The sequence below is a fragment of the Rhincodon typus genome, chromosome 7 (assembly GCF_021869965.1).
Source record: "Rhincodon typus isolate 14 chromosome 7, sRhiTyp1.1, whole genome shotgun sequence".
Lineage (NCBI taxonomy): Eukaryota > Metazoa > Chordata > Chondrichthyes > Orectolobiformes > Rhincodontidae > Rhincodon > Rhincodon typus.
This window is the reverse complement of record NC_063338.1, coordinates 12972622-12987763: the sequence shown is the minus strand read 5'-3', so window position 1 is coordinate 12987763 and position 15142 is coordinate 12972622. Positions and strand designations below refer to the sequence as shown.

The following is a 15142-nucleotide window of genomic DNA, read 5'->3' as shown; positions in this document are numbered from 1 at the left end:
GACGTCATGTTGCGGCTGTACAGGACATTGCCGAGGTCACGTTTAGAATACTGCATACAATTCTGGTCTTCCTCTCATAGGAAAGATGTTGTTAAAGTTGAAAAGGTTCAGAAAAGATTTACAAGGATGCTGCCAGGATTGGAGGGTTTCAGCGAAAGGGAGAGACTGAATAGACTGGGGCATTCTTTCCCTGGAGCAGAGAGTGAGGGGTGACCTTAAAGAGGTTTATAAAAAAATCATGAGGGGCATGGATAGGATGAATAGCCAAGGTTTTTTTTCCCCACCAAGGGTAGGGGAGTCCAAAACTCGAGGGGAAAGATTAAAAAGGTTTAAAGGTGAGGGGAAAGATTTAAAAGGCAATTTTTTCACACAAAAGGTGGTGCGTGCATGGAACGACCTGTCAGAAAAGGTGATGGAGGCGGGTACTGGTACAATTACAAGATTTTAAAGGCATCTGGATGGGTACATGAGTAGGAAGGATTTCAGTCAGATATGGGCCAAATGCTGACAAATAGGACTAAATCAGTTTAGGATGTCTGGTTGGTGCAGGCGAGTTGGACCAAAGGGTCTGCTTCCGTGCTGTATAACTCTGACTGTAGCTTGCATTAATAAGCCACTCTGATAAAACTGTGGATTGACTCACCAGAAAAGGCATGGAAGCTCCTGATATACTCGATAGCTCACGTTGAGCACAGTAACCCTAGAAGTGAAAAATTAAGTATGTGAAGACCGACTCTGGTTGTAGATCAAGCACAGTCCAATATAATAGATGCAGGAAAGATTCTTCTTAGTGGGTTGTGAAAATATATAATGCTGTATTACTTTCGTTCCTATATTTCTTCCATTTTTGACGGTCACGTGAAATCAAATAGCGACAGCAATAAAATGAATAAAGGACATCAGAAAGATCATCAGCCCGAGATGAGCTTTAAGCTGTAAAAAGAGTGAAATTTAAGAGGAGGTAGCTCTGTGGGTAAATATCACTGCTACATATTCACCACAGGGCCCTTCTTTGAATCATGGTGTTTGTTTTATTTTAATTGTTTATGCTGTTCAATAGATCCCTAGATACATTAATTGTTGATGTACCACAAACAGTAGCACAAAGTAAGATCCACTTTTTATATAAGAGTTTTTTGTTTTGAGAAAAAAAAGATCAGTTGTGGCTCTATGTTATTTCTCCTTTATACTTTTTCATAATGGGTTAAATATTATACCCCACTCTATCCCAGCCTGGTCAAACCCAGCACCCTTTCATATCTGTTTTTTCCAGCAGATTGCCTGTCCTGCATAGTTGCTAATATTGTACCACTGGGAACTCACCAAAGCCAATGAACAAAACAACAGCACCAAAGAATTCCATACTGAATATCTACTCCCAGGTTCCCTCAGACTAACCATTTTAAAAACAGCAGCAAAAGATCTAAAAGACATCATACGCCAATACAGAGGATCGGTGGACTTGCTGCCTAAATATGCAGCAAAATGTTCACTTGATCATTAATTTCTCTTGGCCAGCAGTTCCCATTCATATTTCAACCGAATTATTTTCTTCAAAGATGTGAATAATTTTACATAGCTGCAGGTTTTTTTCCTGATGTCATAATGGAGATTATAGGAAACACCATTCTATTCACTCTTAATGTCAACTTTCAAACAACATGTGACTGGATCATAAATTATACAGTTTTCCTGGCCAGTCTCCAATCATCTGCAAACGTAAGTTCATGTGAATCTTTAATAGCCATATAACTTCTGGTTATCCATCACCATTCACAAACACTGCCTCCTAAACCATCAATGTGTCAACTTTAAAATTCTCATTCTTGTGCTTAACTCCCTCCTTAGCTCATCACTTCCCTTCGAGCCCTTTCTGGAACTCCACATTCCTCCATCACTCATGTCTTATTCAAGCCCAATTCACTTCAACCTAAAACTGACAGGAGTTCTGTCAAATACTGGGGTTCTAACTTCACTACCTAAGCCTCACCACCTCTCTCTCCATCATAATTTTTGGCCCAGTCAATTTTTGCCCAATTACATTCAGTGAAGCACTTGGGATCTTTTATTCCAATAAGCTTACAACATAAGTGTAAGGGTGCTTCCTTGTAATACCAATATTTAAAGGCGTACTAGCAGACTGATTCTCCCTCCCACCCCTTCTGTCCTGGATTCCTGCTGCAGGTCACTGACAAACCAAGGATTAAACCTGCTAACTTCCTAGTCTGCATAGCTCACTGGCAATAACAGCCAGACACTGATGAATTCTTCTAAGGAGCCACCAAAAGCGACACATTAATAAAAATTGATTGATGGTAGACTCCTTGCTACTTGTGTACGTCCAACTGTCAAAAAAACTTCACTGTTTTCTGTGGGTCTTCTCAGGAGTGAAGAGTTCATTGCAAGATCAGAATACCCATTCACAGAACTGGCAGTTCAGGTTGTAGTTGTTGGTTCTTGGAAGAAATTCTGTAGTTGTGCCAACTCTGGCCATACTGAAATATAGTATGCTTGGTGCAGGTGAGTCCTTAAATGCATGGTGTTACAGGTTTCAGCACTTGCTTCCATGTGGACCGGTCAGCTGAGTTTGTAAGGCTCTTTTGTTTTAAATGTCCATGTATGGTTTGTACTGACCACAATGTTATTTGCCCTGAGACAGTGCCTCATAGAAGATCTGCTGTAGTCAGCCATACAGGAGATATGGTCTCTGTATGGAAGTGTAATTTTGGAGGGTGGTCTCCAAACTGTTCAGGTGAGCACGACAGAAGAGCTTGTTGCTTGCAATTTAGCCCTGCCGTGCTGACTGTGCACAAGCAAGGTGAGCTTTTCTATTTACAAAAAAAAAACATCCAGATCGCAATGTCCAACATCCGTCCTCTGGGTGAAGGAAACAATAACCATTCCTTCCTCTACACTAGCAGGGAGAAATCCACCATTCACTAAGATGAAGATTTTACATACTTCCCCAATACCCGACCCCCAACCTCTGTACACGGTGCCGGGCCAAGCCTATCTGTAGTTCTGTTTCTCTGAAGGAGAGGACCAAACGGACGCTCGCTCACTCACTCGAAGAGAGACCAGGAGGAGCTCCGGCAGACGCAAAAAACCTCTTCAACATCACCCAGAAGGAGGTTAGCCCCCACTACCATCGGTAGCTTCACTCTCGGAACGTAATCCCATTCCGATCCATAACTCCCGCTGCTCCCATCCCCCCTTTTCACTCGATCCCCCCCCCGGTGGGGGAATAGGAAAGACCCGCCCACTTTCCTGTGCCACCACGCAGCCTGCCCCCTTCTTTGGGCGACTTCAGAGAACACCCCGCCCCCTTCCTCCTCAACACCACCACCATAAATACGGGCATCGCCGCCCCTCCCCCACGGTTAACACGGGCTGCCCTCCCCCCAATAACACGGGCAGCCCCGCCCCTGCCTAACCACCCCACCATTAACATGGTTTCAGAGAAGAAGGGTCTAGGCCCGAAACGTCAGCCTTCCTGTTCCTATGATGCTGTTTGGCCTGCTGTGTTCATCCAGCTCTACACCTTGTTATCCCACCATTAACACGGGCTGGTCCCCATGCTCAGCCCCGCCCCTATTAATACCCGCCGCCTCCCCGCCCCCCACCTTTTCCCCCCAGGGTCCGCGAGCGGCGGCGGTTAGATTTTGAAGGATGTTTTGAATGTGGTTGACAGTTTACCCGGCGCCCTCGCGCTCAGCTGATGAAGGGGCCATTGGAAATCATCCAGCTCGGCGCACCGTCAGTTGGCCACTCAATGAAACCTAAAAAGGGGGATAAATAATATGGCCCCAAATTGAGTCAGATTACTACAGGATACTTAACTTGGGTCATAACTGCATTTTCTCTGTTCCCTGAATTTGGGAAATTGGTGGTCATATTGGCCATTTGACCCTACTGCTCCAGGGAGGTCTGAATTTCCTCCTCCAACCCACGCAGTTCATTATGTCATGGCTGAATTTGCAAACCCTTGCCCCACGCATGGCGAACGGGCGTGGGAGTGGACCATACAACCCCCTGAGCCACTCTCTACCACTTATGGCTGATCCTCAGCTTCAAATCCACTTTACCACTAAATCCTAAAATCCAAGAGACCAAAATCTGTCCAACTCAGCCTTAAATACAGTTAATGATGGCGGTCCTGCAAACCCATCAGTAGAGCATTTGGAAGATGGTAGAAGGGTAAATGACCATGGGACATAGGGATTTAAGGTAAAAGGCTTGAGGTTTAATGGAGATTTAAATAAGAAGCCTTCACCCAGAGGGAGTTGGATGTATGGAACTCACTGCCTGAAAGGTTGGTAGAGGTGGACATGATCAGAACATTTAATAAGTATTTAGATGGACACATGAAATTTCATAACACATAAGGCTATGGGCCAAGTGCTGGCAAGTAGATAGGTGCTTGATTGATGGTGTGGACATGACAGTCTGAAGGGCCTCTTGCTGTGAGAACTCTGAAAAGTCACAATCCTTTGAAGGAATATATTTCCCATCATCCCTATCCTAAAGGACTAGCCCCGCCAGAGACTCCAGCCAGGAGAAACAAACTCTACCCTGTCAAGACCCTTCAGAATCCTGAACGTTTCAATGGGGTCACCAATCTTCCAAACCTCAGAGACTATAGTCACAATTTATTAGCCTGTCATCTCAGTATGCAAATCTTTGCTATACTTTAAGGGAAAAATATTTGTCCTTAAATATGGAAGCCAAAACTGCACACAGTACTCCAGATTTTTTCCTTCAATTTCCCATTCATACGATGGGACCCCAGCTATTCACAATATATATTAATGATTTGGATGAGGAAACAAGATGTAACATCTCAAAGTTTGCACACTATACCAAGTTGGGTGGGAGGGTGAACTGTGACAAGGATGCAGAGATTCTTCAGCATGATCAGAACAGGTTGGGTGAGTGGCAAATCAATGGCAGATACAATATAATTTGGATAAATGTGATGTTATTCACTTTGGAAGCAAAAACAACAAGGCAGATTACTACCTGAATGGCTGTGAATTGGGAGAGGGGAATGTGCAGCGGGACCTGGGTGTCTTTGTGCACCAGTCGCTGAAGATAAGCATGCAAGTGCAGCAGGTGGTAAAGAAGGCAAATGTGTGTTGGCCTTCATTGTGAGAGGTTTCGAGTACAGAGCAGGGATGAATTGTTGCAGTTATACAGGGCCTTGGTGAGGTTACACCTAGAATATTGTGCAGTTTTCGTCTCCTTTTCTGAGGAATGATGCTCTTGCTCTCGAGGGAGTGTAGCGAAGGTTTACCATGCAGATTCCAGGGATGGCAAGACTGACATATGAGGAGAGATTGACTAGGTTAGGATTGTTTTCACTGGAGTTCAGACAAATGACGGGGGATCTCATAGAGACTTATAAAATTCTAACAGGACTAGACAGGGTAGATGCAGGGAGGATGGTCCCGATGGTGGGTGTGTCCAGAACCAGGGGTCACAGTATGAGGATTTGGGGTAGTCCATTTAGGTCGGAGATGAGACATTTCTTCACCCAAAGAGTGGTGAGCCTGTGGAATTCATTAGCACAGGAAGTAATTGATGAACATTGAATGTATTCAAGAGGTGGCTAGATATAGCACTTGGGGTGAATAGGATCAAAGGTTATGGGGAGAAAGCAGGATTAGGCTATTGAAGTTGTAAACTTGCTTGCCGAGCCGGTGTGTTTGATTGCAGATGTTTCGTCACCTTGATAGGTAACATCGTCAGTGTGCTTCCAGTGAAGCATTGGTGTTCTGTCCCGCTTGTCATTTATATGCCTTGGCTTGGTGAGGTGGTTGGTATCACTTCGGTTCTGTTTTTTAGTGGTTTGTGTATCAGGTCCAGTTCAATGTGTTTGTTGATGGAGTTCCAGTTAGAATGCCAGGCCTCCAGAAATTCCCCAGCATGTCACTGTTTGGCTTGTGCTATTATGGATGTGTTGTCCCAGTCAAATTTATGTCTTTGTCCGTGTGTACTGGGACCAGTGAGAATTGGTTGTGTCTCTTGGTGGCTAGCTGGTGTTCGTGTATCCTTATTGTCAGTTTTCTTCCAGTTTGGCCTATTATTTAATGTTTCTCACAGTCCTTGCATGTTATTTTGTATATAACAATGGTTTTATTGCTTGTGGGTATGGGATCCTTTACGTTCGTCAGTAGCTGTCGCAGGGTGATTGTTGGTTTGTAGGCTACCTTGATATGTAGGGGTCTGAGTAGTCATCTCTGATATGTCTGTGATGTACGGTAGGGTGACTAACATGTCTGGCCGTGTTGTGTCTTCTTCTTGTGGTCTGTCGCGGAGGTAATGGCGGATTGTCCTTTTTGGATATGGATACAACATGGCCAGACACACTAGTTATCCTACTGTACATCAGAGACACATTAGAGATGACCACAAGACCACTCAGACCCCTAGGTATCAGGGTAGCCCACAAACCAACAATCACCCTGCAACAGCTACGGATGAATGTAAAGGATCCCATATCCACAACCAATAAAACTAATGCAACATACAAAATACTATGCAAGGACTGTGAGAAACATTACATAGGCCAAACTGGAAGAAAACTGAAAATAAGGATACACGAACACCAACTAGCCACCAAGAGACACAACTAATTGTCACTGGTCTCAATACACACGGACAAAGAAGGACATGAATTTGACTAGGGCAACACATCCATAATAACACAAGACTAACAGAGACATGCCAGGGAATTCCTGGAGGCCTGGCATTCCAACCGGAACTCCATCAACAAACACATTGAACTGGAGCCGATACACAAACCACTGAGAAACAGAACTGGAAGTAATGCCAACCACCCCACCAAACCAATGCATATAAATAAGAAGTGGGACAGAACACCAATGGTTCACTGGAGGCGCACTGAAGATGTTACCTAGCAGGGTGATGAAATGTCTCCAATCAAACACACCGGCTCACCAAGCAAGTCTACAACCTTATCCGCAACCCAAGCTATAAATCTTCTCAAAAACTTTAATTCGGCTATTGAGTAGGCCATTCAGCCAAAATTGTGATGAATGGCGGAGCAGGCTCAAATGTCCGAATGGCCTCCTCCTGCTCCTATCTTTTATGTTTCTATGTGGGTGTTTCTGGCTATACTAGCATTTATAGTCCATCCCTAACTGGCCGGGGGGCAGTTAAGAGTCACCATACTACTGTGCCGTCACCATACTACTGTGCATCTGGAGTCACATGTAGGCTAGATCAGATAATGCTGGCCGTTTCATTTTCCTAAAGAACAATAGCGAACCAAATGGGTTTTTATGACAATTGGCACTGGTTACATGGGCGCTATTTGTCTTGCTTTTTATTACAGATCTTTATTGAATTCAAATTTCACCACATACCATGGCAGGATTCAAACTCGTGTCTCAGAGCATTAACCTGGGGTTCTGGGTTGCTGGTCCAGTGTAATTATTGCTACATTACCATGTGGTCTCACCAAAGCCCTGAATCATTTATCAAAACTTCCCTATTTTTGTACACCAGCAAACCAGAGTTCGAGGTCAGTTAGAGATGGAAAACAAATTCTGGCCCTGCCAGCAACTCCAACATCCCATTATAAGAATAAAGAAATAAAAAATTACAACTGCTTCCACCAATTGGAATGATGTCAGGAATACTTGCTCATGCATACTGAGTGCACACTGTGGGATGCATTGGTCAGCTTTGATTAGTTATGTCTGATGTTATTAGTTTCTTAAATTTATTAAATGGATCATTATTAAAAAGCTGTCTTAGAATAAAGAGGAAACACCATGAATATGTTAACTGGTGTGCCAATAGCAGGACATCAGACAATTAAACCCTGAAATGAAGTTCTTTTGAGATTGAGAGAGAGATAGTAGGAACTGCAGATGCTGGAGAATCCGAGACAACAAGGTGCAGGGCTGGATGAACACAGCAGGCCAAGCAGCATCATAGGAGCAGAGAGGCTGACGTTTCGGGCCTAGACCCTTCATCAGAAAAGGGGGAGGGGAAGGGATTTTGAGATTGAATTGGATGTGTTAGAACAATGTTTGCTGATGACACCACTGTTGTAGGTTGGACCTCAAACTATGACGAGACAGAATGCAGGAAAGAGATAGCAGCATGGTGTAAAGTCAATAATCTCTCCATCAACGTCAACTAAACAAAGGAGCTGGTCATTGACTTCAGGAAGCGGAGTGGAGGGCATGCCCCTGCCTGTATCAATGGGGCTGAGGTGGAGATGGTCGATAGTTCCTGGTCCACCCACATTGACATGACGGTCAAGAAAGCACAACGTTTCTACTTCCTCAGGAGGCTATGGAAATTTGGCATGTCCACAAGTACTCTTACCACTTTTATAGATGTTAAGCATTCTATCTGGATATATTACAGCATGGTACGCCAACTGCCCTTCCCAAGACCGCAAGAAACTACAGACAGTCATGAACACAGTCCATCACGTAAACCTGCCTTCCATCCACTGACTCCATCTATACTTCTTGCTGCCTCAGGAAAGCAACCAATATAATCAAAGACCCCTCTCACCCTGGTTATACTATCTTCCACCCTCTTCTGTCAAGCAGAAGATATAAGTTTTAATACACATGAATTGATTCAAGAACAGCTTTTTTCCCACTGTTATCAGACTTTTGAACAGACATCTCAAATGTTAATTCTGATTTCTCTATGCCACACTGTATTCTGCACTCTGTTCTGCTACCCTGATGCACTTTGTGTCATATGATCTGCCTGCACAGCATGCAAAACAACACTTTTCACTGTATCTCAGTATGTAGCAACAATAATCAATCAAAATTGTTGCCTGCTTCATTGGAGTCAGGAAGGTTAGATTTGTCTTTCTGTACAGAAATGGAAATGAATAGTAAAAACTACATAGAAACAGTTTAAATTTTCAGACAATTGTACAAAAGCACAAAGCCAACAGTTACTGGTGCAACATTACAAAAATATGTGAATGCACACAAACAGAAAATTCTTTGTATTGCTTCACAGGAAAGGAGCAATGTTTACACTGCTGAAGGAAAAGAAGAAGCCTCTTATTCTATCCCTGGATCAAGAGAATTGGCTTTAATAGGATAAATGCACTTCTTGCTCTTTCCCAATCCACATTCAATGTTTTCCATGTTCTCACTGCTCATATGTGTATAATGTCCTTCAGTCTTACAATCTCCCACGATCTTTGCAGTCCTCTAATTTATCCTTTTGTATATTCCTGATTTTACTACTTTACCATAGACAAAAGGACCTTCAACTGTTTAGCCTCCAAGCAATGTAAACTGAAAGGTGAATGTAAGCTGCAGATGTTCGTTAGTATTTCAATCATCATGCTTTGATGAAGTCTTTTATAGGAGAACACTGTCAAGTCCTCTTTAGTCTCCATTCCTTCATCCTCTTCCTCCTTTGTGACCACTTCTTCCCATTGCATTTCCACAACTATTCTGCCATATATTTAAATAGTTATAATTATAAGGAGTTTTGAGGAATCTTTCAAAATCTGTCAACGTTTTTACAAGTTTTTCCAAGAGGTCCATTAAACACAGGTAACATATCCATGCTGAACTTGTGCCTGTGTTGATGATGCTGCCAGTTTTTCTAAATTCTGTGATGCGTCCCTCCTATTAAAATTCTGATGATTTCTTCTCTGTGGTAATGTATATCCTCCAGCAGAAGATCATATTACCTTACTTTAATCACAAGAAATGGAAATAGGTTTGAGGAACAGATAATCTAACAGTCATTCATCCTAAGAGAATCGGTTTAGTGTATGTTGTACACAATCAGTAGCAGTGCCGACCCCATTCTGATTAGACAAGGGATTGAAGAATAAACCATCAAACACCAAGACATTATTAAAGCCTCTGATTCCTATTTTAGTTTACAGCACAATCCGATATTAGATAGGATGAAGTTCAATTGGCTCAGCCAGGAACCAGGGGAGATTATTGATTGCTTTGTAAATTATCTGTACTGCCTCAGTGTCAAAAGTGGCGCTCATAAGGGGCCATGTCGTAATGATGGTGCTGGGTGAAGTGTAACATGAGAATTGACACACAGATGATCTAAAGATCATGAAGCAAGGATGCTTTATTCCACTAGCATTAGGTCATTACAAATATGGATGAAAATTAAGATTAAACAAGGAAGTACTTATATGGAAGTATTTATATTTATAATAAAGCCTGTAGTTTATATTGGGTTGGAGAATCCTTTGTCTGTCTGGTCTTTCTTCTCGCTAAGACACATTTTTTCCAAAGAAGACACATCCAACTGTTCCAATTGCCCTCCCTTACCGTCACCATCTGCTATAAGTCCCAACACTGTTGCGTGAGCTCTCCTGCTCGGCACTCTCCCTCACCATTACCACCTCCTGCTGGAGGGTCTGTTACAGTGCTTTATCAGAATTTTTTAGCAATCCAAATAGCACCTCACATTGGGCAAAGCAGTGCAGCCTGCCTAGCAAACTGCACTTAACATGCAAAACAGACCTTTTAATCCAAGGGGCAGGGAAGCTTCCTGGGGTCAGAGCACCAATTTCGACACAATCCAGGTCGTCAATCAGAGGGCTACTAATTTACTCATAAGATAACAGAAACAATGAGAAGAGATTGCAGTCATTGCTCCATGTCCAGGTTGCAGTCGGTGAACTCCATATCACTGCTAAGCCCGCCCAGACATTAATGCTGTAGGAGAAGCCATTATAAAGAGCTTTGCAGAAGCTGCAAAATAAAAATTTAAAACTAGACCACTCCAATCTGCAACTGCCCAAGAAGTAAACAATACTGAAAAACAAGATATATTCTTCATAGTGGATTTGACACTGTGGAATCAATCATTGACAAAGAAACTTTCTAAAACAGTAGGTGGAGTTTGCAGAGGCTAGAAGAAATGGAAATTGATACACCAAGGGTGGAGGTATCCAGCTGCAAGATGGCATTCCAGTTGTTACAACACATTTTCAGAAAAAGGGTGGAAAAGAATGAAGATGACACTTGCGCTAATGACTTAGTCATGCGCTTTGAAGACAGCACAAATGATGACTTTGATCAATGCAGTGTTGTTTCTTTTGAGGAGAATCATGTCATTTAGACAATATACTGCCAGCAGAAATGATATCAAAGGCATTTCTGTGTGTAATTACTGTTTTAAATGAAAATACTAATTCAGCCAACTCAAGTTTAGCAGAAATAATTTGTCATTAGACAGCTTGTTAATTATAAATTTGATAAAGGAATTATTGTCACTATCCTGGTGGGTCAGATACCAAGGTTGAAGAAAGAGAAGTTACAAAGAAAAAAACTAGATGGTACAAATGGAACAATTCCGAAGACTAAAAAATACTGCAACACAAACAGCGCTTCAGAGTTGAAAATCTGTTTGTAGTTCACAATCAACATTACTTATTTTTGGGACTAGAAGCACCTGCCTTTATTCTGTAAACACTCAATACCCTTACCTAATGAAAAGCTAACAATATCGGTTTTGAGGTTATCAAGTGACAACCCACTCAACTTGATCACTGTTTCAGAGAGTTTCTGATTATGCCTACTCTTTGAGTGAAGTTGTTCTTCCCCACATGGCCTCCGGATACTCTATATCTAATAGTAATGTTACGCAATCCTCTGCATCAGCATTAGGTGAGGTTTAGGTTTACTGTTAGATGTACTGTCATGAGTACAGTGAAAAATTTACAAGTCACTACTTATGGCACCATGTTGGTTACAGAATATTAGTTACAAAGTAGAAAATAGGGAAAACAGTGAAAAAGTTAAAACATTACAGTCCTTCTTACTAGAAGTAGAAAAACAAAGAAACACAGTTAACAGTTCAACACTATAGACCATAAGCACCTAGCCATGCTGGACTCATACTCCTCATAAGTGCTTGACCTTGCCCCTGCCCCAGACTGCCTGCTCTTGCTGTCTTGCAGCCTGCTCCCGCCATCACTACTGGCCGCCCCAGGCTGTCTGCTCCCACTCTTGCTGCCAGCCACCTCAGGCTGCCTACTCCTGCTTTTGCTCCCAGCCACCTCGGGCTGCCTGCTCCTTCTCTTGCTGCCAGCCACCTCGGGCTGCCTGCTCCCACCCTCGCCACTGGCCGGCCCGCGCTGCCTGCTCCCACTCTTCCTGCCAGCCACCTCGAGCTTCCTGATCCCACCCTTGCCACAGGCCATCCCCGGGCTGCATGCTACAGATCAATATCCATATTCCATAAATATTTGCGCTGACATATGAGGAAAGACTGGATCGACTGGGCTTGTATTCACTGGAATTTAGAAGAACGAGGGGGGATCTCATAGAAACATATAAAACCCTGATGGGACTAGACAGGCTAGATGTGGGAAAAATGTTCCCGATATTGGGGAACTCGGGGTCATGTCTAGGAATAAGCGGTTAGCCGTTCAGAATTGAAATTTCTTCACTCGGAGAATTGTGAACCTGTGGAACTCTCTCCCACAGGATCTGTTGGGGCCAGTTCATTAGATATCAGTTGAGCTCATAGCATGGCTCATTTAAACTTGCTAGAAGTGACGTTCATATGTAAATGAAAAGCATATATTGGCCTGTTTCCATGCTGTATCACTATGACTCCACATTCAAGCCCTGCAACAACTTTGAATTACCCAAGAGCTTGGAGTACTTATTGTCCCCTGTTGCTTTCTCCATGGCAGTGTCATAGTCCACTTGATAACCCATGGGTATCCTTTGCTCCTGTAATACAAACCATCATGATTGTTTGAATTGTGGAATTCTTGCAGTTGTCCTCATCGGTGCAAGATAAAAGCTTCTTAAATATGTCTCTTTTTACAGCAATTGTACAATGCTAGCTTGGCTTGGAGGTAGCATTTTCTCATCAGTAAGAACGTTGTGAGTTCAAGTCCCAATTCAGGATTTGTGAGTGTAATTTGTAGTAATATTTTTAGTGTTTTATTGAGAGAGTGCTGCATTGCCAGAGTTGACAACTGCTCGATGAAATATGAAACTGACAATATCCCTCATCCACCCATGCTTCTGACTGTTGAAGAAGTAAAAGATCATGTAGCATCATTTCAAAAAAGGACAAAGTGTTTTCCTGATGCTCTAAGTATCCAGCCACCGCCCACTTGTTTCTCTTGTCCACATCACCCTGACCCAGCACTCAGTCATGGGCTAGCCCTGAGTAACAGACCCAGGGAAAGTCTCTGTGGGTCTGTGGGGTTCTATGGGCCCCAGTTTGAGAACACTATTACATATACCTGTGTTTCCTCGAGAAGATATCAACATAACTGATGGACCAATGTTCCACAGGTAATGTCTACCATGGCCAAAGCAAGGTAACTGTTCAATTACTGTTGAATTGGTATTTATTATGCTGATATGTATAACTGTTAAGTTCTGGTTTTAATTAACACCTAAGAGAACAGTTCAACATATTATGCAACTGATGAAAGATCCATGTTAACCTAATTAAACACCACAGTAATAATTTAATAGTCTATCGGTCCTATTCTTATACAGCAATAACTAAGCTGTTTACTGCTTACTTACACGTGAACACTTGTTGTGGCTCAGATTCTTCTGCTTTTCTTCCACAAGAATAGAAACAAAGAGCTTTCTCCATTAATGATCACTTATTGCCCGTAAATGGTTACAAGTTGTAGCTTGTAACTCCTGGTTTACTAAGTTTGACATTGTTCCTACTTTATAACAATAACTAAATTTCAAAAGCACTCAAGCACATTGAGGCATGAAAAGTTCAAAATATAAACAGGATTTTTCTTCTTTTCTCCTTATGTTATCCATCAGTTTCCTGAACACATGCACACACCCACAGAATCCTCACAGAAGCAGGCCATTCGGCCCACTAAGTCCTTACCGACCCTCCAAAAAGTATCCCACCCAGACCCAGCTCCCTACCCTGTCCCTATAATCCTGTATTTCCCATGGCTAATCCACCTAGCTTGCACATCCCAGGACAGTACAGGGAATTTAGCATGGTCAATCCACGCACATCCTTGGACTGTGGGAGGAAATCCGAGCACCTGGAGGAAACCCACGCAGACCCAGGGAGAACATGCAAACTCCACACAGATAGTCGCCCAAGGGTGGAATCAAACCTGGGTCTCTGGCACTGTCAGGCAGCAGTACTAACCACCAAGCCATCGTGCCACCCTATTTCTCAGCAAATCTCATTCCATTGTCTAAGATAATCATACTTCAAAATAATAATCAACTATATTTCATTAAATTGTCCGAACAGAATACCTTCCTGCGTGGAAAAAGAAAAGAAAGAATTGTGAATACTGGAAATCAGAAACAAAACAGAAATTGCTGCAAAATCTCAGCAGGTCTGGCAGCATCTGTGGAGAGAAATCAGAGTTAATGTTTCAGGTCTAGTGACTCTTCTTCAGAAATCCCCTGTTACCCTCCTGGTCAACAGAAGCCCTCATTTCAAAAGGACTAGAATACATGAGCAGAGATGTGCTGCTGAGGCTGTTATGGCTCTGGTCAGACCACATTTGTAATATTGAGAGTAGTTTTGGGTCCTGTATCTAAGGAAAGATGTGCTGGCACTGGAGGGGTCCAGAGAGGTTTACACGAATGATCCCGGGGATGAAAGACTTGTCACATGAGGAGCAGTTGAGGACTCTGGATATGTACTCAATGGTGTTCAGAAAGATGAAGAGGGATCTGATTGACACTGGCATACTGGATAGAGTGGATGTGAAAAGGTGTTTCCACAAGTAGGAGAGACTAGGATCCAAAGGTACAGCATCAGAGTTAAGGAATGACTCTTTAAAACAGAGGTTTCTAATGAAACCTCTCTGCATGGCTTCAAGAACGGCAAAGCAGGTTAGGCCTTTAATCATTAGAGTTTACAAGAATGAGGGAATGCTATTTAAAAGACTTGTCGGGATTTGTTGAAATCACGAGATTCTCTGCTCATCGTTAGTGAAAATCCTGATGTCCTCATGGTCACCATCCAGGAGGTAGACCATGGAAATCTAGAAATGACTTTTCTGTCCAGTTTTCCTTCTCTCTTTCAAAGGAATATTGCAGTCACTGCCTAGCGCTGCTCTCTGACACACAGCAGATGAGAATATGAAGCAGCAGCAATTCTAGGATAAATGCAT

At 42.8% G+C, this 15142-nt stretch overlaps 1 protein-coding gene across 1 annotated transcript in view; it reads right to left on the bottom strand.

Annotated features, from left to right (window-relative positions):
- The window catches only part of stradb (STE20 related adaptor beta), a 28712-nt gene extending 25505 nt beyond the window's left edge, over window positions 1-3207 (bottom strand). Inside the window, exons 1-2 of the mRNA XM_020528020.2 lie at window positions 3067-3207; window positions 644-700 (exon numbers count right to left, since the gene is read on the bottom strand). Of these exons, the coding sequence (XP_020383609.1) occupies window positions 644-655 (12 nt within the window). The 5' untranslated portion in view covers window positions 656-700; window positions 3067-3207. The remainder of the gene's footprint in view (window positions 1-643; window positions 701-3066) is intronic.
- Between the last annotated feature and the right edge of the window lie 11935 nt (window positions 3208-15142).